This window comes from Pristiophorus japonicus, chromosome 10, assembly GCF_044704955.1.
Source record: "Pristiophorus japonicus isolate sPriJap1 chromosome 10, sPriJap1.hap1, whole genome shotgun sequence".
NCBI lineage: Eukaryota > Metazoa > Chordata > Chondrichthyes > Pristiophoridae > Pristiophorus > Pristiophorus japonicus.
Window position 1 is genome coordinate 189,562,335 of NC_091986.1, and position 23,771 is coordinate 189,586,105.

The 23,771-nt window shown below is 46.4% G+C and overlaps 1 protein-coding gene and 1 pseudogene across 2 annotated transcripts in view; both read left to right on the forward strand.

Annotated features, from left to right (window-relative positions):
* Window positions 1-23,771, forward strand: part of dnajb13 (DnaJ heat shock protein family (Hsp40) member B13) — a 60,524-nt gene that overhangs the window by 23,218 nt on the left and 13,535 nt on the right. For both annotated transcript variants that reach the window (XM_070892418.1, XM_070892419.1), the window contains exons 4-6: window positions 6,011-6,165; window positions 7,838-7,951; window positions 17,578-17,691. In XM_070892418.1, coding sequence (XP_070748519.1) covers window positions 6,011-6,165; window positions 7,838-7,951; window positions 17,578-17,691 — 383 coding nt within the window. The remainder of the gene's footprint in view (window positions 1-6,010; window positions 6,166-7,837; window positions 7,952-17,577; window positions 17,692-23,771) is intronic.
* LOC139275404 (U2 spliceosomal RNA) lies at window positions 10,643-10,763 on the forward strand (annotated as a pseudogene).

Genomic DNA, 23,771 nt, shown 5'->3' on the forward strand with positions numbered 1-23,771 from the left:
GTTAAGAAATGTGTCCTGAATGGGGACTGGACAGCCACGTACGGGGCATGCCCTGAGGAATTTAAGCCATTTCATAGGCGCAAGGATGAACCCTCGATTCAGGCCGATTGCCTACTGTGGGGAAACCGAGTAGTCATGCCCCAGATGGGCGGAGAGGTGTTTATCAGAGAACTTCACAATGAGCACCCGGGTATTGTCATGATGAAGGCAATTGCCAGGTCACACGTTTGCTGGCCAGGGATAGATGCAGATCTGGAACTTTGTGTTCGCAGGTGCGACACGTGTGCTCAGCTGGGCAATGCACCCAGGGAAGCCCTCCTTAGCCCCTGGTCCTGGCCCGCCAAGCTATGGTCACGCATCCATGTGAATTACGCAGGTCCTTTCATGGGAAAAATGTTTTTGGTTGTAGTAGATACCTACTCCAAATGGATTGAGTGTGCCATTTTAAATTCAAGCACATCCTCTGCCACGGTAGAAAGTCTACGGGCAATGTTCGCCGCTCATGGTCTACCAGATGTCTTGGTCAGCGACAATGGCCCGTGCTTCACAAGCACTGAATTCCAGGACTTCATGGCAGGCAATGGAATCAACCATGTCAGAACAGAGGATGCTCAGAATCCAAGGGGGTTCCCTACAAAGCTGCTTATCACGCCTCCTGTTGGCCAATAGATCCCAACCACACTAGCTCACAGGGGTTCCACCCGCAGAGCTGCTAATGAAAAGGACGCTTAAAACCAGGTTATCCCTTATACACCCAACTATCAAAGAAATTGTTGAGAGCAGACGTCAGTCACAATGTGACTACCATGACAGGAATGCGAGAGGGCGATGTATTGATGTCAATGACCCTGTTTTTGTCCTTAGTTACGCTGCAGGGCCCAAATGGCTTGCAGGCACTGTGATTGCCAAAGAGGGGAATAGGGTTTTGGTAGTTAAACTTACCAATGGATAAATCTGCCGCAAACACGTGGATCAAACTAAAAGGAGGTTCAGCAACCCTATAGAAGAAGCAGAGGAAGAACACAATGTAGAGTTTACTCCACCACAGGTGACCGAACACCGGAACCAAGTGGAGGAGAGCCCAGTCACTGTGGGCAGTCCGGACAGGCCTGAGGCACCGCAAACAGCAGACACTCAGGCCAGCGCCCAACAACCGGAGCCCCAACTCAGGCGCTCTACAAGGGAGCGTAAACCACCAGAGACTTAACCTGTGATCCCAATAAGACTTTTGGGGGGAGGTGATGTCATGTATTCAACTATCATTGTAACCCATGCATAAGCTGACCTAAGTTGTATACCTTGAGAACATTGACCACAAGGGGGTGAACTTGTGGGAGACACTCCTAACCTGGACTTTCAGGTATAAAAGGGGAAGCTCCACCCATCTTCATCACTTGAGGTCTTGGCAATAAAGGTAACTGGCCACAGAGTGACCTTCTATGTTTCTCTCAAGTATGGGCCTTGTGTGCATTTGTACTGTATAGTAAGGACATATCACTTTAAGTCCAGGATTTTTTGTTGGACCTCAGCCTTGAGCCGTCTGTAATGCTGCCTTGCTGCTCCTATGTTGGGTTGCTGTTTAAGACTCAGAATTAACAATTATCACATTGTTAAAAGGGTACTTAGAGTATTAATTACTAGACTTAACTTTCTGTGGCGAGTTTAACGGGAAATTAATGTGAAAATGTGGCAAATTTATGAAAATCATGGAGCAGTTAAGCGATGCCGTTTTCGCAAAGCTAACATCAGAGCGGCACAAATCAGTCAGCAACTTCTGCTGATTCGCAATTCACAGGATGTCCCTTCGTGGTCAATTTGTGCATTAATAATGGTGTGCATCGTTCAGATACCATTATTATGTCAGCAAAATCTGGCCCAGTGTGTTTTAAGGATCAGATTATCATGTTTGACAAATAAAATTCAAAATTTACACTCTTATAAAACCAAGCCTAGCAATGCTAAACTAGCAGATTCCCTCATCAGCCATTTCAACCATAGGTTGCGCTGATTAACTCTTTCCATATTGGTCTATTCTAATCTCAAGTACGAACTTTATTGACAGCATTACAAGAGACAATTCAGTCAATAAATGTAATCATGTTCTTGTGAAATATGTAATTTAATCTTTATACATTTTATTTAGAGCTTAATTTAGAACATTAGAAACTTCAGTTACTGAGATAAAATGGCAGTGAAAAAAAGCATTTTGAGTGAACTGTGGGAGCCTAGTGGCCAGATTTTGCAACCACTTGGTGAGAAACTCTCAATGCAAAATACCCACCTTCATTTCATCATTATAGGCGGTCCCTCGAACGAGGATGACTTGCTTTCATACCAAAAGGGATGAGTTCACAGATGTTTCAATGACCGGATATTCCAATCCTGAGCTCCAGGGGTGGCAGATGCCTGTGCGTGCAAAATAGCAGTTGTTATGTATCACAGTGTGACCTCTTTAACTTGAAAAGGTCTATCACAGTGCCACCTACAGAAGGAATAAGTACTGAGTTTCAATGAAAGCACCTGCCTGCGCCCCCCCACCCCACCCCATGTACTGAATTTAATTTTTAGTCGTTTTCCATTTTTAATTTTTATGTATTCTTCCATTCCATTTTTAGGCATTGATTAGTCATCCCTGAGCTAGGGAGGAGTAAAAGAATCAGATATCCAATCTGAAAAATATGTTTATGGATTGAACTCAGCTCTGCCGACACTTATTGTTTAGGCTTACATATCAAGAATAAATATTTAGCCAAGTTCTAGAGGCAATTCTTGTAGAATTGTACCTTGCATGAGTCACGAGCTTAAGTGAGAAGGGGAGACAATTGGGCTATTTATTTTTTAAGTACGGCATGAAAAAGATTCTGAAAGGTAATCAAGCAAAACTTGAGTATATTGTCATGACAACTTACATCATTCAGCTCTGACATGTTGGATTCTATACATAACATTGTACAAACAGCGCAGGAACAATTGTGTTTTATACAGAATTTGATGGTCTATATTCGTATGACCTTCAAAGCTATTCTTCACCAACTTTTTATCCAGAATCTATTCAGTTTCTATTCAGCTCTGTCATACTCCCTATCTGACATCAAGGTGTGGATAAATCAACACTTCCTCCAGCTAAACATTGGGAAGACTGAAGCTATCATTGTCCGTCCCTGTTATAAATTCTGCTTTACCTTGAAAAACCTCTCAAAACCCAAGCTGACCATCGCTCTCCATCTATTTCTTTATTCCTTTTATCTATTTTCTCCCCTCTGCAAAGTACCTTAGGATGTTTTCTACATTAAAGGTGCTATATAAAATGCAAGTTGTTGTTGTTAGATGCCAAACCAAGTTGCCATCCATTAAACGAGTCACCTTGCCAGCTGTGTGCTGCCATGCATGCACTGGTGATATTATTTAATAACTGGCCACTTTGAATTGGAATCCAGGAACAACACTGCTGATCCTTGATGGGTCAATGCTGATAGAAGCCATAGTTGCGAGCATGTCTGCTCCACTCAAAGTGTCATGTCTCCTTGGAAGTGTGGACCAGTGACATTAAATAATTCTTCTAACAAATAAAGTTTTCAGATGTGTATTTTGTTTTCTTCTTCTTAAGCAGTCCCTCGGAGTCGAGGATGACTTGCTTCCACACTAAACATGAGTTCCCATGTGGCTGACGAATCCAATGCAGGACCTACAGTCTCTGTCACAGGTGAGGTAGACAGTGGTTGAAGGAACGGGTGGGTAGGGTGCTTGGGTTGCCATGCACTCTTTCCGCTGTCGATGCTTGGCTTCAGCTTGCTCTAGGCGTAGAGACTCGAGGTGTTCAGCGCCTTCCCGGATGCTTTTCTTCCACTTTGTGCGGACTTGGGTCAGGGATTCCCAGGTGTCGATGGGGATGTTGCATTTTTTCAAGGAGGCTTTGGGGGTATCCTTGAAGCGTTTCCTCTGTCCACCTGGGGCTCGCTTACCATGTCGGAGCAGTAGAGTGCTTGTTTTGGGAGTTTCATATCGGACATCACAAGAATCCTCCTCAATCACCTTCTCCCTGTGGCTGAACAACTCCTCCTAGAGTTGCAATGTGGATTCCGCTCACTAAGGGGCACAATGGACATGATCTTCACCGCGCAGCAAATCTAAGAGGAATACAGGAAACAGCAGCAACCCCTGTACATGGCCTTCTTTGACTTCACAAAGGTCTTCGACACTGTCAACCGTGAGGGATTATGGAAGGTACTCAAATTCGGCGGCCCCCAAAAGTTTGTAATCACCTTCGCCTGATTCACGACGACATGCAAACCGTGATCCTGACCAATGGATCCACCACAGAACCAATTCACTTCAAGCAAGGCTGTGTCATTGCACCACGCTCTTTTCGGCTCCATTTCACCCTCAGTAAGTTCCCCGCTGGAGTAGAGCTAATCTACAGAACAAACGGGAAGCTGTTCAACCTCCGCCGCCTCCAGGCCAGATCCAAGGTCGTCCCATCCTTTGTCATTGTATTTTGTTCTATAGGTGAGGTGAGGGATGTCAATATTAAGATTTTTTTTCACATTTTGCTCCTAGGTACAGCAAAGAACAAAGTAAAGCATCCTTTACTCTACCTCATCAATGTGTTTAACCTCAATTTCAGAAGGACTGCCTGTGCATCAGCATCATTGTCTATTCTTGTGGCTTCACTGAAGTGAGATGGCCAATTTAGTGCTGAATTATGGGCAATTTTTTATAATTTACTGTGTTGAAAATTCCTACAACTGGATGTTAGGCTCAAAAATAAAACAGTTGCTACAGCCCTAAATACTTTCACAATTAGTCATGGAGCTAGTTAACATTTTTAGATATACGATTGAATAATAGAAAGAATTTTCCTCTGTGGTTACACTGCTTTTCCAGCATAACTGCGATGGGCACCTGTCCCACCTGGTCTCTGCCTATTTCTACCGCAGTAGAAATTTCCATGCATTACTTCTGCTTGATGCTGGAAGCACCTGCCCAAAAAATGAGTGTGCGTAAATAAGATGGCAATTGCAGAGTGATGTCATTCATTGTATTTCTGTCCTTACCGCCATAGCAACGTTGCACAAATAGAATGGCCATACACCTCTTAATTCAATTTGTTTGATAATTCATTGCTTGATTCAAATTACTGGATAATTAATTTTTTCAGTGCTTGAAAATGACTGAATTATAAAAAGTATATAATAATCACCCAGCATTGCCTGGGATGGCGGAGACCTCTTAAAAATGAAAATTCAGTGCAGGGAGATAATCCACTGGGAGCTCACTAAAAAAATCTCCATCTCAACAAATTCACACCTGTCGGACAGGCAGAAATCCTGCCCATCATGCTTTTATGATGTAGCAGCCAAAGGGGAAATTCTCAGCGAGAAGGTTTAATATGTTAAAAGTGTTATTTATAAAAAGGTTGTTTTGTACCTTGAAGTACAGACCCTGGGTATGCCAGTACTGAATGTAATGTGAACACTTAGAATTGAACATTTTCCAATTTGAACATGGAGGTGGTAGGAACATCACTGTGCCCGCCCAAGTCATGCACAACTGACCCTGACAAATCTTCCGGGATCAAGCCTCTTTAGACATTCAGAGTGAGCTCCCAGGATATAATCCATCAGTGACTGGGAACTCACTGTTTGAGAGTGTGCAAAGTATCTGGCAAGGCCTAGGAGTATTCCATTGACCAGCAGGCGAGATGACTGGATGACAGTTTCCTGGTTTCTGCATATTTGAATCACACTGACAGAACCGAACCCGCTGGCTGCAAATCTACCTTACAGTGTCCATGCTTCACTTAGAACATGAGATGGTTTTAAACAATGCAATAGAATTATATGACAAGCTGCATTATTTTCACAGACAATTCTATCACATCACTGGAAGGTGAAGTGAATTTCACCTGAAATGCTCTCAAAAGGAAACATACACAATTGTAATAAATACACATAGAACACTACCACAGTTCTACATTACTGAAGGCTACCGCTCCTTACTCTCATTGCAGATTTCTTTGATGTGAAAGGAGAAGTAAACTTGGGATTTGGAGGGCTACGAGGGCGAGGAGATAAGAAACAAGATCCTGCTATCGAAAGGGAACTGTATTTGTCTTTAGAAGACTTGTATCATGGATGCTTGAAGAAGATCAAAATCTCACGCAGGGTACAGTGCTATTATTTCAATGAGCTACCATGAATATTATACAGTTGCTAATTTGATCTTATTACACAGATTGGGGTTGAAGAATTCAGTGAGCTTAACTGTAGCACTCTTAAGTACTGTTTGTCTGAGATCAACTAACTCAGCATTGATCAGAAATTCAATCTCAGACCTGCTGCCATGCATGACTTTGTATTGCAATAGGTGGTACATTTACTCACTAAATCATTGGGTGTGACGTTTCCCCGCACCGTCAGTGAGTGAGAGACCTGCGGGCCGCGGCTCCCTCCACACGAGCATGCGGCAAGCCTGGGGCCGCAAAAACCGCACAAATGGGTAACTTGTTCGGGCGGAAGAAGCGGTCCCGAGTGACCGAGCAGGATAAAGCCGTGCTGTTTGCCAGATAAGGAGTAGTTGCTTGCTGAGCAGCTCCCGGCCTGCGAGCATCATCGGAGCAGGCTGGGGAGCGGAAGAAGCAGTGTGGCGGCCTGGCCCAGCAGGCTGAGCGGCCCCCGGCCTGTGAGCACCATCAGAGCAGGCCGAGGAGTGGAAGGAGCAACGTGGCGGAATACCACTCCAGCGAGCAACACGTGCTGGAGCAGGAGAGCAACGGCAGTGAAGACGGACGTCACCAAGATCCAGGTTGGTGATTGGAGCATGAGCAGGTACAACAGGAGCGGCAAGGATGGGGCAAGGGAGCGGTGAGAGATTGTAGAGCGACATGATCGGGGCCCAGGAGAAGCGTGAGTTCGGGGCCCAGAAGAGGCATGGGCCCAGGGACAGCATGGGCCACCCCACACTGCGATATGTGTGTGCACTAGGTCCGTGCAGCAGAGCTGGTCTCCAGTCGTCTTGGTTAATCCTTGCCACTGGACCAAGACCTAGCTCTGTCAAGCCCGTGTAGTAGCTGGGGTGCAACGGCCACCACATGTTAAAAAAATCCATGCACAGGCATCTTCCACCCTTCAAGATTTAGTTCGGGACCTGGAATTTTAGGTCCTTCATTGAAACACCTGTGAACTTTTTGACGTGGAAGCAAGTCATCCTCGATTCGAGGGACTGCCTATGATGATGAAATCATTGGATGAGGGGGGGCTTATTTTGTTCTTTTTATGGATACTGAAAGACAAATTATAATGTGTATATTAAGTTATAACCTCTCCCCGCTCCAAAAGGACTATTTTTATCACTTGAAACTAAAATATCTTTTGGGAAGGGAGAGTTGTTCTACGTGACGGTGGCACATATTGGTGCTCCAACCATCTTTGCCAAGGGGTAGGTAAGACATTCCTGGTTCTGATTACCAGCACAGCCCACTGGGTAGCAATCAGGATTGGAAACTCAGGGCATTTTTCACCTCCTCTCTCGGAAGTCAATTGTAGATTCCTATTCACAACCTGGCGGAGATCAGCTGACTCAGCACAGACCTAACATGCGAGCACTCTTAGTCCCTATACCTCTAGCTTCTTAGTAAGCAGAAAGCCAACATAAAATCCATGACATTTACTTCATCCTCCAAGGACAACATTGCATTTTTTATAGATCTGAAAAAAGATGGATTTAACCTTTAATTAAGAACAATGTTAAATTTCTGACTGAACTGATTACAATGTTATTTTGTTAATAATGTGACGTGTTTAATGACAATTCCTTTATTTTGTTATCTTTTAATCAGGTTATGAATGAAGATGGTCACACTTCATGCATTAAGGATAAGATCCTGACCATTCAGGTTAAACAAGGCTGGAAGCCAGGAACCAAAATCATATTCCCAAATGAAGGAGACCAGGTACTGGGAGCATAATTGCAAATAAAACTAATATCAACTGGGTGCCGGAGATATATAGGGGGAATTTTCACAGGAAAAAACAGGTGAGTCGGGGATTAGACCCCCCCCGCTGTCAGAATTCAGCCTCAGGTTTCTGCCTGTTTTATTACCATTTTAAAATTCCATCGGAAATAAGGTTGGCCAGTACTTGTGTTCCCTCCTTCTCCCGCCCCCCCACCCCCCAATATATCATTAGAAGCTGGTGATGATGTCATCTGCTTAAAGTTCGACCAGTGCTGCCTCCCTGACCTAATGTAGACCTTCATGAAGCAGGAATATTAGCATGCCAGAACCTGATCTTAGCAAAAGTAGAGCCAGTATTATTTAAAAGGTTGTTTTCCCTATGGCATCTTGCTTTTGGAAAAGCAGTAAATTGCAAAATGTTGCCTTGCAATTATTTTTAAAGACCTTGAGTTGTTCATTTTTTTTACTGTAAATTGCCTTGACCCTGGGACTTGGGTAGGGTCAGGTGCAGCTATGGGATGGATTGAAGTTCTGCGCTCACCCCCATCCCATCCCCGAGATCTGCCCCCCGGAGGCTAGTAGAGCAATATTTAGCTACCTCTAATCTTTACCAAGAAAAATTCTCAGCTATATTTAATTATGAGGAAAAATTGATTTTTAGTGGTGTTGTATGTTTGACTTTTTATTGTTGTAAGCAGAATGTAAGAGGTCAAAACCTAAGGTTACATAAACTATTTCTCAAAGAAAATATTTGAGCTCAGATACCAGGCAGGCTGATTGTATCAGGCATCACGAGGGTGCAAAGTGTTAAGGAAAACTAAGATGCTGATTGTGTTATAATTGCGTTGGCTGCAGATTTCATATTGCCATTGTCAAAGATTGGCTATACTTTTAATATTGATAAAAGAAATGTAGCATTTTGGTATTAAAATCATTCAGCCAACCTCTATATCAATGAAGCTCTGATAATGCAGATGAAAAAGCTGTAATGAGAAGAATCTATAGACAAAAGTTGCAAATGTAAAGAAAGGTGCTGATTTTAATTCCACACACTATATTTCACCCAAATGATCAACCCCTAGGGCTGGATTTTCCGGTCCTTTGTGCTCCGGGTTTCGCCCCGGAGCGGCAAGAAAGGCAGCGTTTGGGTCTCCTGCGCCCCTTCGCGATCCTCCGGTCCGTTTTTACGGCGGTGCTCAGCAGCACCGCCAGGAAGAGCTACGCCAGGTGTGCAACACCTCTCGTTGCGATACTGGCAGTAGTTTGGACTTTTGCCCGCTCCGTCCATCCAGAAGTGCGCCCGCAATGACCGCCTGGGAAATCAGTGCAGTCCAGCATAGACGGCAGCGCAGACAGGGAAAGTGCTCCGAAGGTAAGTGCGAGTTTGTTCTTTTAATTTTTTTCAGTGATTTGTGTTCTGGTGACATGGGCAATGTTTGGGGAATGTTTTTGTGTTTTATTTTAAAGGTTCCCCTCCCGCCCCCCCCCCCCCAAGATCTCTCTCGGAGCGCACACACAACCCGGCAGTTTAGTTTGCGAGTTTCCCATTTTTGCGCCACAAAAAGTGTACAACATGCTGTGCCCCCTAACGCAGGGCCCAGATGCCGAAACTTCCTTACCAAAGTGCAAACTATTCCCGGTAACTATCCCGCCCCGCCTCCGTTTTCGCCCCGAAAACAGAAAAGCCTAAAAGTCAGCCCAAGTGTTTTTCTAGTTTATTAAATTTACTACTCATACGAGGAGCTCCCCAGTGGCTTTAATGGAGTTGGTGGAAGTCTGCTGTTGCTCCTGTGGATATCCTTAAGATGCTTCTGGTCGGCGACTTCTGGGACCTCGAGACTCTGAGGGCCCTGGCTGCAAACTGTAGTACTTCAGCTGCTGTTGTGCAGTCTGGCCCAACTGGCTTTCTGGCACCATGGTTGTTATTGGCTGAGAGGATGGCGAGGAAGCAGAGATGCTGACAACCTGTTGGAGGATAATACATGACGCACCCACCGTGCCACTGCTATTCCCATTGGGTTCAGCACTTCCACTGATCTTCTTTTAATTCGTTCCGGGATGTGGGCATCGCTGGTAAGGCCAGCATTTATTGACCATCCCTAATTAAAAACATAGAAACATAGAAAATAGGTGCAGGAATAGGCCATTCAGCCCTTCTAGTCTGCACCGCCATTCAATGAGTTCATGGCTGAACATGCAACTTCAGTACCCCCTTCCTGCTTTCTCGCCATACCCCTTGATCCCCCGAGTAGTAAGGACTTCATCTAACTCCCTTTTGAATATATTTAGTGAATTTGCCTCAACTACTTTCTGTGGTAGAGAATTCCACAGGTTCACCACTCTCTGGGTGAAGAGGTTTCTCCTCATCTCGGTCCTAAATGGCTTACCCCTTATCCTTAGACTGTGACCCCTGGTTCTGGACTTCCCCAACATCGGGAACATTCTTCCTGCATCTAACCTGTCGCAACCCGTCAGAATTTTAAAAGTTTCTATGAGGTCCCCTCTCATTCTTCTGAACTCCAGTGAATACAAGCCCAGTTGATCCAGTCTTTCTTGATAGGTCAGTCCCACCATCCCGGGAATCAGTCTGGTGAATCTTCGCTGCACTCCCTCAATAGCAAGAATGTCCTTCCTCAAGTTAGGAGACCAAAACTATACACAATACTCCAGGTGTGGCCTCACCAAGGTATCCCCTATGGGGACATGATATTAAATTGATTTTTGGACAGGGAGCTGGATCAGGGGCATGCCCCGTCCACTCCATGCACCGACCTGGTATTGCAATATTTCCAGGAACAGTGCAACTTCGCCTCTCGGCCTTTTGGCCTAAGATCAAACACATTGGCGCAAAGTGATCTTTGGCGTTAGAGTTGATCTGAAACGAAATTGGATTTTTAAAAAAAACACCTCCCTGCCCCTGTACTCAAATCCCCTCGCTATGAAGGCCATTTGCTTTGCTGTACCTGCACGCCAACCTTCAATGACTGATGTACCATGACACCCAGATCTCGTTGCACCTCCCCTTTTCCTAATCTGTCACCATTCAGATAATAGTCTGTCTCTCTGTTTTTACCACCAAAGTGGATAACCTCACATTTATCCACATTATACTTCATCTGCCATGCATTTACCCACTCACCGAACCTATCCAAGTCACTCTGCAGCCTCATAGCATCCTCCTCGCAGCTCACACTGCCACCCAACTTAGTGTCATCCGCAAATTTGGAGATACTACATTTAATCCCCTCGTCTAAATCATTAATGTACAATGTAAACAGCTGGGGCCCCAGCACAGAACCTTGCGGTACCCCACTAGTCACTGCCTGCCATTCTGAAAAGTACCCATTTACTCCTACTCTTTGCTTCCTGTCTGACAACCAGTTCTCAATCCATGTCAGCACACTACCCCCAATCCCATGTGCTTTAACTTTGCACATTAATCTCCTGTGTGGGATCTTGTTGAAAGCCTTCTGAATGTCCAAATATACCACATCAACTGGTTCTCCCTTGTCCACTTTACTGGAAACATCCTCAAAAAATTCCAGAAGATTTGTCAAGCATGATTTCCCTTTCACAAATCCATGCTGACTTGGACCTATCATGTCACCATTTTCCAAATGCACTGCTATGACATCCTTAATAATTGATTCCATCATTTTACCCACTACTGAGCTCAGGCTGACCGGTCTATAATTCCCTGTTTTCTCTCTCCCTCCTTTTTTAAAACGTGGGGTTACATTGGCTACCCTCCACTCGATAGGAACTGATCCAGAGTCAATGGAATGTTGGAAAATGACTGTCCATGCATCCGCTATTTCCAAGGCCACCTCCTTAAGTACTCTGGGATGCAGTCCATCAGGCCCTGGGGATTTATCGGCCTTCAATCCCATCAATTTCCCCAACACAATTTCCCGACTAATAACGATTTCCCTCAGTTCCTCCTCCTTACTAGACCCTCTGACCCCTTTTATATCCGGAAGGTTGTTGGTGTCCTCCTTAGTGAATACCGAACCAAAGTACTTGTTCAATTGGTCTGCCATTTCTTTGTACCCCGTTATGACTTCCCCTGATTCTGACTGCAGAGGACCTACGTTTGTCTTTACTAACATTTTTCTCTTTACATACCTATAGAAACTTTTGCAATCCGCCTTAATGTTCCCTGCAAGCTTCTTCCCGTACTCCATTTTCCCTGCCCTAATCAAACCCTTTGTCCTCCTCTGCTGATTTCTAAATTTCTCCCAGTCCCCAGGTTCGCTGCTATTTCTGCCCAATTTGTATGCCACTTCCTTGGCTTTAATACTATCCCTGATTTCCCTTGATAGCCACGGTTGAGCCACCTTCCCTTTTTTATTTTTACGCCAGACAGGAATGTACAATTGTTGTAGTTCATCCATGCGGTCTCTAAATGTCTGACATTGCCCATCCACAGTCAACCCCTCAAGTATCATTCGCCAATCTATCCTAGCCAATTCACGCCTCATACCTTCAAAGTTACCCTTCTTTAAGTTCTGGACCATGGTCTCTGAATTAACTGTTTCATTCTCCATCCTAATGCAGAATTCCACCATATTATGGTCACTCTTCCCCAAGTAGCCTCGCACAATGAGATTGCTAATTAATCCTCTCTCATTACACAACACCCAGTCTAAGATGGCCTCCCCCCTAGTTGGTTCCTCGACATATTGGTCCAGAAAACCATCCCTTATGCACTCCAGGAAATCCTCCTCCACCGTATTGCTTCCAGTTTGGCTCGCCCAATCTATGTGCATATTAAAGTCACCCATTATAACTGCTGCACCTTTATTGCATGCACCCCTAATTTCCTGTTTGATACCCTCCCCAACATCACTACTACTGTTTGGAGATCTGTACACAACTCCCACTAACATTTTTTGCCCTTTGGTGTTCTGCAGCTCTACCCATATAGATTCCACATCATCCAAGCTAATGTCTTTCCTAACTATTGCATTAATCTCCTCTTTAACCAGCAATGCTACCCCACCTCCTTTTCCTTTTATTCTATCCTTCCTGAATGTTGAATACCCCTGGATGTTGAGTTCCCAGCCCTGATCATCCTGGAGCCACGTCTCCGTAATCCCAATCACATCATATTTGTTAACATCTATTTGCAGTTAATTCATCCACCTTATTGCGGATACTCCTTGCATTAAGACACAAAGCCTTCAGGCTTGTTTTTTTAACACCCTTTGTCCTTTTAGAATTTTGCTGTACAGTGGCCCTTTTTGTTCTTTGCCTTGGGTTTCTCTGCCCTCCACTTTTCCTCATCTCCTTTCTGTCTTTTGCTTTTGCCTCCTTTTTGTCTCCCTCTGTCTCCCTGCATTGGTTCCCATCCCCCTGCCATATTAGTTTAACTCCTCCCCAACAGCACTAGCAAACACTCCCCCTAGGACATTGGTTCCGGACCTGCCCAGGTGCAGACCGTCCGGTTTGTACTGGTCCCACCTCCCCCAGAACCGGTTTCAATGCCCCAGGAATTTGAATCCCTCCCTGCTGCACCACTGCTCAAGCCACGTATTCATCTGCGCTATCCTGCGATTCCTACTCTGACTAGCACGTGGCACTGGTAGCAATCCCGAGATTACTACTTTTGAGGTCCTACTTTTTAATTTAGCTCCTAGCTCCTTAAATTCATTTCGTTGGACCTCATCCCTTTTTTTACCTATGTCGTTGGTACCAATGTGCACCACGACAACTGGCTGTTCTCCCTCCCTTTTCAGAATGTCCTGCACCCACTCCGAGACATCCTTGACCCTTGCACCAGGGAGGCAACATACCATCCTGGAGTCTCGGTTGCGGCCGCAGAAACGCCTATCTATTCCCCTCACCATTGAATCCCCTATCACTATTGCCCTTGAGAAGGTGGTGGTGAGCCGTCTTCTTGAACCGCTGCAGTCCTTGTGGTGAAGGTACTCCCACTGTGGTGTTAGGGAGGGAGTTCCAAGATTTTGACACAGCGACGATGAAGGCACAGCAATATACTTCCAAGTCAGGATGATGCATAATTTGGTGGGGAACTTGCTGGTGATGGTGCTCCCATGCGCTTGCTGCCCTTATACTCCTAGGTGGTGGAGCTCGCGTGTTTGGGAGGTGCTGCCGAAGAAGCCGTGGCAAGTTGCTGCAGTGCATCTAATAAATGATACACACTGCAGCCATGGTGCGCTGGTGGTGGAGGGAGTGAATGTTGAAGGTGGTGGATGGGGTGCCAATCAAGCGGGCTACTTTGTCCTGGATAGTGTCGAGCTTCTTGAGTGTGATGAGCAAGACTGCATGTGAAGATTCCTTCCCTTTGTCCTACCATTGGTGGCACATTCTTCAGCTACCTCGGATTTAATCTCTAGAAATTCTCCCTACCTTTTTGCCTCTTTACTTCTCTCCACCTTTAAAAACCTCCTCAAAACTATATTTTCAGTCAAGCTTCAGTCACATCTTCTAACACTTCCACAATGGCTCAGCATTTGTTCCTTTATTCATTGTTTTTATTATTTCTTCCCTACTGTAAATCACCTTGGGATGTTTTCTACATTAAAGATGTGAAAACTGGAAATTATTGTTGTCTCTTATGTTCAAGCCCCAGATAACCCACTTCTGAAATTGTTATTTTTGTCTTGTGCCTGCAGTTCCAAAAGCTTCTTAAAAACAAAAAGAAGCTGAATAAAAGATGTCACGTTCATTGTAAAATATTTTTTAAAAAAGACAGATTATTCTGGCAACTCTATGCTGCCCTCTGTGACTTTACACCACACACTCAGTATCAGTTACAGGATTCATAAGCACTCTAGACCAGGATGCTAGATTTAATCTACCTAAATTTATATTTTAATTTTCTTCTGGAGTTTTCAAATTAAACTATTTGCTTATATTTTAACTGTCTACTGCTTAAATTAATCTCTTCTATCTCAGCTGGTTTATTAATTTATAATTTGTCACAAACAGTTGACAAAGCAGTGAAAGTGAATGGAGTGCTCTTGCAGCCTTGAGGGGAGAGCATCAATTCTTAAAATAGTTTATTCAAGTGGCAGCTAACTGTGATGCCAGCCACATCTGCCTTGACTACTAAGCTTGAGATTCTATTTGATATTCATCCTTAGTACGCACTCGGCTAGCCAGTCATGTGTTTGAGTTTCGTGGTACCTAACATTCATATTCATCTGATATGTGCTAGCTGGAATGAACTACAGCAACTCATTGTTCTTATTTCTTGTGCTGAGTGGGTATCATGTTAAATTTCAGATTTTGGGGGAATTTAACATGTTGCTTATTTTTTTCCTCTCCTCAACGCCTCTCCTCCCACCTCTCTCTGCTCGTGCCTCCTCCGTTCCCCTCCCCTTGTCACTGTGGCCCTTAATGTTTATGCCACAAGCTCCTTTCGGGCTGCAGCAGGTGACATGAGTGACATCTCGCAGTTTTCAGTCTACCGCTGTATCAGCGATCACCAAGGCTCTTTACACCAGGAGGAAAAGCTACATTACTTTTCCATGGATTTAGCGAAGCAGGACGAGAGAGCACCAGGCTTTTCCTGTTTGCCAGTCTTCCCCAGGGTGCAAGGTGCCATAGACTGCACACACATTGTCTTACATGCTCCCCATACCAGCCTGGCATCTTTATCAATCAAAAATGATGCCGCTCCCTCAACATCCAGCTGGTTCGTCACCACAAGCAGCATATCATGCAGGTCTGTGCCCGGTTTCCTGGCAGCAGTCATGACCCATTCATCATGTGCCAGTTCTCTGTCCTGCCTTTATTTCATCCAGGCCGTTAGGTTACAGGCTGGCTACTGAATGACAGGGCTATTGCCTCCAGACATGGCTCATGACTCCTGTCAGGAACCTGAGCAGAGCTGTAGAGCGGGTCAAACTGAGAGCCGCACCGCCACCAGAAACATCATCAGTGTGATGTTGCAAAATGTGAGGGTTGCAAAAGTGGTGAGCATGACAAGAACGAGGTGTGGTGCAGTGATTATAGGAGAGTGAAGGGAAGCAAGGGAGGGAAGTATTGTGAGTAGTGAGACTGGAGGTTGTGGAGGTGAGAGCAGAAAGTAAGAAAACAGTATTTTTACCTTGACATCTCTGATGTCATTGAGGTCATTGAACTTCTTTCAAATAACACAATCAAGATCCATATATTCAAGTTTGTCGATGACACAAAATTGGTGGCATAGTAAGTAGTGTAGACGGGAGCATAAAATTGCAAAGAGACATTGATAGATTAAGTGAGTGGGCAAAACTGTGACAGATGGATTTCAACCCAGGTAAGTGTGAGGTCATCCTTTTTTTTTTACCAACAAAGGATAGATCAGAGTATTTTTTATATGGTGAAAAATTAGGAACATTGGATGGCCAAAGAGATTCCATTCTGAGTCCCCGCTTCACACACACAATGTGTGTGTGTGTGTGTGTGAGAGAGAGAGAGAGAGATAGAGTGTTGAGAGGTGGCCATATGCTTCACTTTGCAGCCTCAGCTCGCATTGTGTCCCTGGTTACCATGGCAGCCTGATGTTTTTGGCGCAGATCAAGGCTCCACCCCTCTCGGGTTAGGCCACGCCAAAATGAAGAGATCCAACGGGGAAACTTACAACACTTTTTTTTGGTGTATTTGGCCCCAAAAAAATCGGGCGTAACTCGTCAAGTATGCCAAAAAATGCTTTGGGAAAAATTGAGCCCAAAGAGTGGTAGAAGTGTGGCACTCTCTCCCACAAAAAAGCAGTAGATGCTAGCTCAATTAATAATTTTAACTCAGATCGCTAGCTTTTTGCTAGCCAAGAGTATTAAGGAGTATGGAACCAAGGCAGGTGGATGGAATTAGGATACAGATCAGCCATGATCTCACTGAATGGCAGAACAGGCTCGAGGGGCTGAATGACCTACTCCTGCTCCTATGTTCCTGTGTTTCGGCATTTCTGCCATGTCCTGGGATCTAGGCTCCTGACATTGACTTCCTCTGGAACGTCTTCCCGCTGGCAGTGGAGATATTGCCTGGATGGCTTTCTGCCCCATGGGGGCGCGGAGGGGGTGGTGGGGGGTGGGGTACAGGATCTCCTAACTCCTATCCACCAGAAGCATCGGAGAACCTGGGGACACAATCTTCAGGTCTAGTGGCCAATTGTCTGTTCAGAAGTGTCTCCTTCCTTCTGCAGCTAGAGTGTACCTCCCCTTTAATAGGTTTTGCTGCCTTTAAGAGGTGTCAGACTTCGCTCCCTCCCTGCCCCCCAATCGGCGTGCAACCAGTGGTAGCGCTGGCTGCACGCCTGATTCATTATAATAAGCTTGCAGCACGATATTACGTGCTGCCTGGGACAACACTAAGAGGCACATGCAATGCAGGCCCCAACCCCTGCGTTCCCATTTTCCGGCACAATCGGATTTCTAGGCCATTGACTGCTTGCCTAATTATTTCTTTCTAAGTAGGTTATTCGACAACATAAAATATCCCAATATATATTGCAGAGAACTTCATCTTTAAAAGATGTTGAGCAAAAATTCACGCATTGTTCTTTGGACTAGTTGAAGAATGGTTGTGACTATGAAATTATTAAATAATTATGAAATATTAATCACTTTTTTGTATTGGTTTTAAATTAAGTTCATTACTTTTGATTCATGCAGGGTCCAAATAATATTCCAGCAGACATTATATTCATTGTGAAAGAGAAACCACATCAATGGTTCTGTCGAGAAGAAAACAATCTAATTTTCTGTGCTCCTATTTCTCTGGCAAAGGTACGTGCAATGTTGAGATAGATTACAGTGTCAATTCAGAGCCTGCATTAGGACTGGGGACTAGAAGCATATTTTCCTCTTGCATGATATGATTTTACAGATGACTTCAATATGTACTCCTTAGTCTCAGTGAATATGTGTCGACAGCATTATTCTAAAAGTCATGGCTAGAAATTGTGTAGCACCCCTAAATCAAGCGCTACTACTTCCCTTAGAGCGGTAAAGGGAGAAAGAAGGGTGCTATCAGCTGAGTGCTGATCAATGTTTGGGGAAGCGCTGCCATCTTTACAGGCTCCTTCCCTCCCTTAAAGGGAAGAGCCAATGTTGGGTTGAAAGAATGTTCAGGCTGTGTCTGTTGGGCCACCGCACCTGTGCTATGCGCATAGCAGCCCCAAGCACTCTGAGAGAGGGGAAATAAATAAATTTTGCCCTACCTGACCACCACTGTCTTTAAATATCGCTCTCCAAGTGGCCAGCCAAGGTGACAACACTTTCTGCAGCTGCCGTTGGTGACACCCGGCGATGTTGCAGGGGTGGAAGCGAATATACAGCAGGCGGTTAAGAAAGCAAATGGTATGTTGGCCTTCATAGCGAGGGGATTTGAATACAGGGGCAGGGAGGTGTTGCTACAGTTGTACAGGGCCTTGGTGAGGCCACACCTGGAGTATTGTGTACAGTTTTGGTCTCCTAACTTGAGGAAGGACATTCTTGCTATTGAGGGAGTGCAGCGAAGATTCACCAGACTGATTCCCGGGATGGCGGGACTGACCTATCAAGAAAGACTGGATCAATTGGGCTTGTATTCACTGGAGTTCAGAAGAATAAGAGGGGACCTCATAGAAACGTTTAAAATTCTGACGGGTTTAGACAGGTTAGATGCAGGAAGAATGTTCCCAATATTGGGGAAGTCCAGAACCAGGGGTCACAGTCTGAGGATAAGGGGTAAGCCATTTAGGACCGAGATGAGGAGAAACTTCTTCACCCAGAGAGTGGTGAACCTGTGGAATTCTCTACCACAGAAAGTAGTTGAGGCCAATTCACTAAATATATTCAAAAGGGAGTTAGATGAAGTCCTTACTCGGGGGATCAAGGGTTATGGCGAGAAGCGGGTACTGAAGTTTCATGTTCAGCCATGAACTCATTGAATGGCGGTGCAGGCTAGAAGGGCTGAATGGTCTGCTCCTGCACCTATTTTCTATGTTTCTATATTTTCTATTACATCCGAGACGATAATGAGACTCTGCGCAGCAGATGACGGCGCGATTTCCGGAGCGCAAGAGAGCGAGGCGGTAAGTGTTAGCGCCAGAGCAAAACCGCCAGGAAAGTTCACGGAAATCGGTGATTTCACCGTGTCCAGTCAGTAACTCCTTAGCGCTCCATTACTGCCCCCCGGCGGCGCTAACAGGAGGCGCGAACCAGACCAATTTCTCTCCCTTAAAGCCATTGAAGGAACTCCTTATTAGGTGGGAAATTGTGTTAGGGAAATTGATGGAATTGAAGGCCGATAAATCCCCAGGGTCTGATAGTCTGCATCCCAGAGTACTTAAGGAAGTGGCCCTAGAAATAGTGGATGCATTGGTGATCATTTTCCAGCAGACTATCAACTCTGATCAGTTCCTATGGACTGGAGGGTAGCTAATGTAACATCACTTTTTAAAAAAGGAGGGAGAGAGAAAAAGGGTAATTATAGACCGGTTAGCCTGACATCAGTAGTGGGGAAAATGTTGGAATCAATTATTAAAGATGAAATAGCAGCGCATTTGGAAAGCAGTGATGGGATTGGTCCAAGTCAGCATGGATTTATGAAGGGGAAATCATGCTTGACAAATCTTCTGGAATTTTTTAAGGATGTAACTAGTAGAGTGGACAAGGGAGAACCAGTGGATGTGGTGTATTTGGACTTTCAAAAGGCTTTTGACAAGATCCCACACAAGAGACTGGTGTGCAAAATTAAAACACATGATATTGGGGGTAATGTACTGACATAGATAGAGAACTGGTCGGCAGACAGGAAGCAGAGAGTCGGGATAAACGGGTTCTTTTCAGAATGGTAGGCAGTGACTAGTGGGGTGCCGCAGGGCTCAGTGCTGGGACTCTAGCTATTTACAATATACATTAATGATTTAAATTAAGGAATTGAGTGTAATATCTCCAAGTTTGCAGATGACACTAAGGTGGGTGGCGGTGTGAGCTGTGAGGAGGATGCTAAGAGGCTGCAGGGTGACTTGGACAGGTTAGGTGAGTGGGCAAATGCATGGCAAATGCAGTATAATGTGGATAAATGTGAAGTTATCCACTTTGGGGGCAAAAACACGAAGGCAGAATATTATCTGAATGGCGGAAGATTAGGAAAAGGGGAGGTGCAACGAGACCTGGATGTCATGGTACATCAGTCATTGAAAGTTGGCATGCAGGTACAGCAGGCGGTGAAGAAGGCAAATAGTATGTTGGCCTTCATAACTAGGAGATTTGAGTATTGGAGCAGGAAGGTCTTACTGCAGTTGTACAGGGCCTTGGTGAGGCCTGACCTGGAATATTGTGTGCAGTTTTGGTCTCCTAATCTGAGGAAGGTCGTTCTTGCTATTGAGGGAGTGCAGCGAAGGTTCACCAGACTGATTCCCGGGATGGCAGGTCGGACATTTGAGGAGAAACTGGATCGACTGGGCCTGTATTCACTGGAGTTTAGAAGGATGAGAGGGGATCTCATAGAAACATATAAAATTCTGACGGGACTGGACAGCCTAGATGTAGGAAGAATGTTCCCGATGTAGGGGAAGTCCAGAACCAGGGGACATAGTCTAAGGATAAGGGGTAAGCCATTTAGGACTGAGACGAGGAGAAACTTCTTCACTCAGAGTTGTTAACCTGTGGAATTCCCTACCGCAGAGAGTTGTTGATGCCAGTTCATTGGATATATTCAAGAGGGAGTTAGATATGGCCCTTACGGCTAAAGGGATCAAGGGGTATGGAGAGAAAGCAGGAAAGGGGTACTGAGGTGAATGATCAGCCATGATCTTATTGAATGGTGGTGCAGGCTCGAAGGGCCGAATGGCCTACTCCTGCAACTATTTTCTATGTTTCTATGTTTCATTGGGGTATTCTGCAGGGCAGATTTGTGTGGATTCCCAAGATATGGCTGATATTTTAAATGGTATCTTTGCATCAGTCTTCACTACTGAAAATTATGCTGACAGCCACACAGACCATTTTCTTTCAATTTCAAACACATCTTTAAATATTAGCACTTTGTCTTACAGTTTCTTCTTTGTTTCCTTCATGGTTAGAGAAGTATAATATTTTGAGCAAAAATTATATAAATTATATTTCATTTCAGATGTATTATGAGAGATTAATTTCTTTGCCTAGAATATCTGTTCCCATCTCTCATCTGGCCTCTGACCTGCCTTCTCGCCTCTGATCTCCTCCGACCTCTGGTGTTTCGGGTCCCTCTCTCCCTCCCCTCTGCTCCCCAGCCACCGCCTGGTTCTGAAGGCTTCTCAATCTGGCTGGCTGCAGCCGGGAAACGAAGATTAAAAACTTCTAAAATAAAAACAGAAAATGTTGGAAAGATCAGCAGATCAGGCAGCATTTGTGGAGAGAGAAACAGTGTTAACCTATCATCAGAACAATGTTGTACAGATGCTGTCTGACCTGCTGAGTATTTACAGCATTTTCTGTTTTTAATCCCTGATTTTCAGCGTCTGCAGTATTTTGCTTTTGTAAAATTAATAATCAGGTCCTCCCATTAAATTTGGCAGGATCTTCGGAAAGCATGTTCTTCCTGGTTTCCTGACCTCAAAGCAGCTCTCCCTCTCCCTCCCCTCCTCTAAGTTAATATCCAGTCCTTCATGTTTTTAGAACCTTTTATGTAAAGATATTTCCCTAACCTCTATCTTCACTCTCTTAGATACAAATTTAAATCATTGCCCCTTTATACTGACTCCACAAACAGCGTATATATTCTTTCCGTAAATTTCTCTTAATCTCTCTCTGCACATTTAAATTGATGATTCCTTGTCACTGACTTCCTGACCAAAGGGAATAGTTCTTTATTCACCATATAAAACCATTCATAATTTTAAAAACCTTTATTGGATTGCATCTTAGCTTTCTTTGCTCCAGTGGAAATAGTCCCCAAATATGTTTAGAACCTTCCTTCAAACATGATTAAAGGTAGAATCTTTCCAAAATTAGCCATCTATAATACAAATGTAGCTGCTCTAATTATTTGTACTACATTCCAAAACATATACCATTAAACAATGGCAACATTTCACAGTGCAAAATGTCACTTGTAACATTGCAGAGACACAAAAAGATATGGCAAGGAATGCTGAGCTGAACAAAATGAGACGAGAAGCAATATTAAAGCCACAGGCTCCTGAGAATAAGTAGGTCACTGAGGGCAAAACTTATTGGGCCCAAGTTTCCACACGATAAAAAACAGGCGCCCCTCCGAGCTGGGCACCCGTTTTTTGCGCCGAAAATAAAACGCGCGATTCTGGAGCGCCCTGCAGCTCCATGTCTGCCTGGTGCGGCGCCCAGGGGGGCGGAGCCTACACTCGCGACGATTTTGTAAGTGGGAGGGGGCGGGTACTATTTAAATTAGTTTTTTTCCTGCCGGTAACGCTGCGCGTGTGCATTGGAGCGTTCGCGCACGCGCATTGTGAAGGAAACATTGGCACTCGGCCATTTTCATAGTTCTTTGTAGCTGTTTAATTTTTGAACATTTTTTAATAAATGCACATTGCCATCAGCACATCAGCACTGAGGCTTCCTGCAGCAGTGAGAAGGTGCAGGAAGCCTCAGAAAGTTGAGGCAGCCGTTTCCCTCCTTCCCCCCCCCCCCGCGGGAACGGACGGCTTCCTCCTCCCCCTCCCCCCCCCCCCGCGGGAACGGACGGCTTCCTCCTCCCCCTCCCCCCCCCCCCCCCCCGCGGGAACGGACGGCTTCCTCCTCCCCCTCCCCCCCCCCCCCGCGGGAACGGACGGTTTCCTCCTCCCCCTCCCCCCCCCCCCCCCGCGGGAACGAACGGCTGCCTCCCCCCCCTCCCCCCCCCGCGGGAACGAACGGCTTCCTCCTCCCCCCCCCCCCCCCCCCCCCACGGGAACGAACGGCTTCCTCCTCCCCCTCCCCCCCCTCCCCCCCACGGGAACGAACGGCTTCCTCCTCCCCCCCCCCCCCCCCCCCCCACGGGAACGAACGGCTTCCTCCTCCCCCCCCCCCCCCCCCCCCACGGGAACGAACGGCTTCCTCCTCCCCCTCCCCCCCCCCCCCCGCGGGAACGGACGGCTTCCTCCTCCTCCTCCCCCCCCCGCGGGAACGGACGGCTTCCTCCCCCCCCCCCCACGGGAACGAACGGCTTCCTCCTCCCCCCCCCCCCCCCCCACGGGAACGAACGGCTTCCTCCCCCCCCCCCCCACGGGAACGAACGGCTTCCTCCTCCCCCCCCCCCACGGGAACGAACGGCTTCCTCCTCCCCCCCCCCCCCCCCACGGGAACGAACGGCTTCCTCCCCCCCCCCCCACGGGAACGAACGGCTTCCTCCTCCCCCCCCCCCCACGGGAACGAACGGCTTCCTCCTCCCCCCCCCCCCACGGGAACGAACGGCTTCCTCCTCCCCCTCCCCCCCCCCACGGGAACGAACGGCTTCCTCCTCCCCCCCCCCCACGGGAACGAACGGCTGCCTCCTCCCCTCCCCCCCCCCCACGGGAACGAACGGCTCTCCCCCCCCCCCCCACGGGAACGAACGGCTTCCTCCTCCCCCCCCCCACGGGAACGAACGGCTTCCTCCTCCCCCCCCCCCACGGGAACGAACGGCTTCCTCCTCCCCCCCCCGCGGGAACGAACGGCTTCCTCCTCCCCCCCCCCCACGGGAACGAACGGCTTCCTCCTCCCCCCCCCACGGGAACGAACGGCTTCCTCCTCCCCCCCCCGCGGGAATGAACGGCTGCTCCCCCGCTCCCCCCCCCCCACGGGAACGAACGGCTTCCTCCTCCCCCCCCCCCCCACGGGAACGAACGGCTTCCTCCTCCCCCCCCCCACGGGAACGAACGGCTTCCTCCTCCCCCCCCCACGGG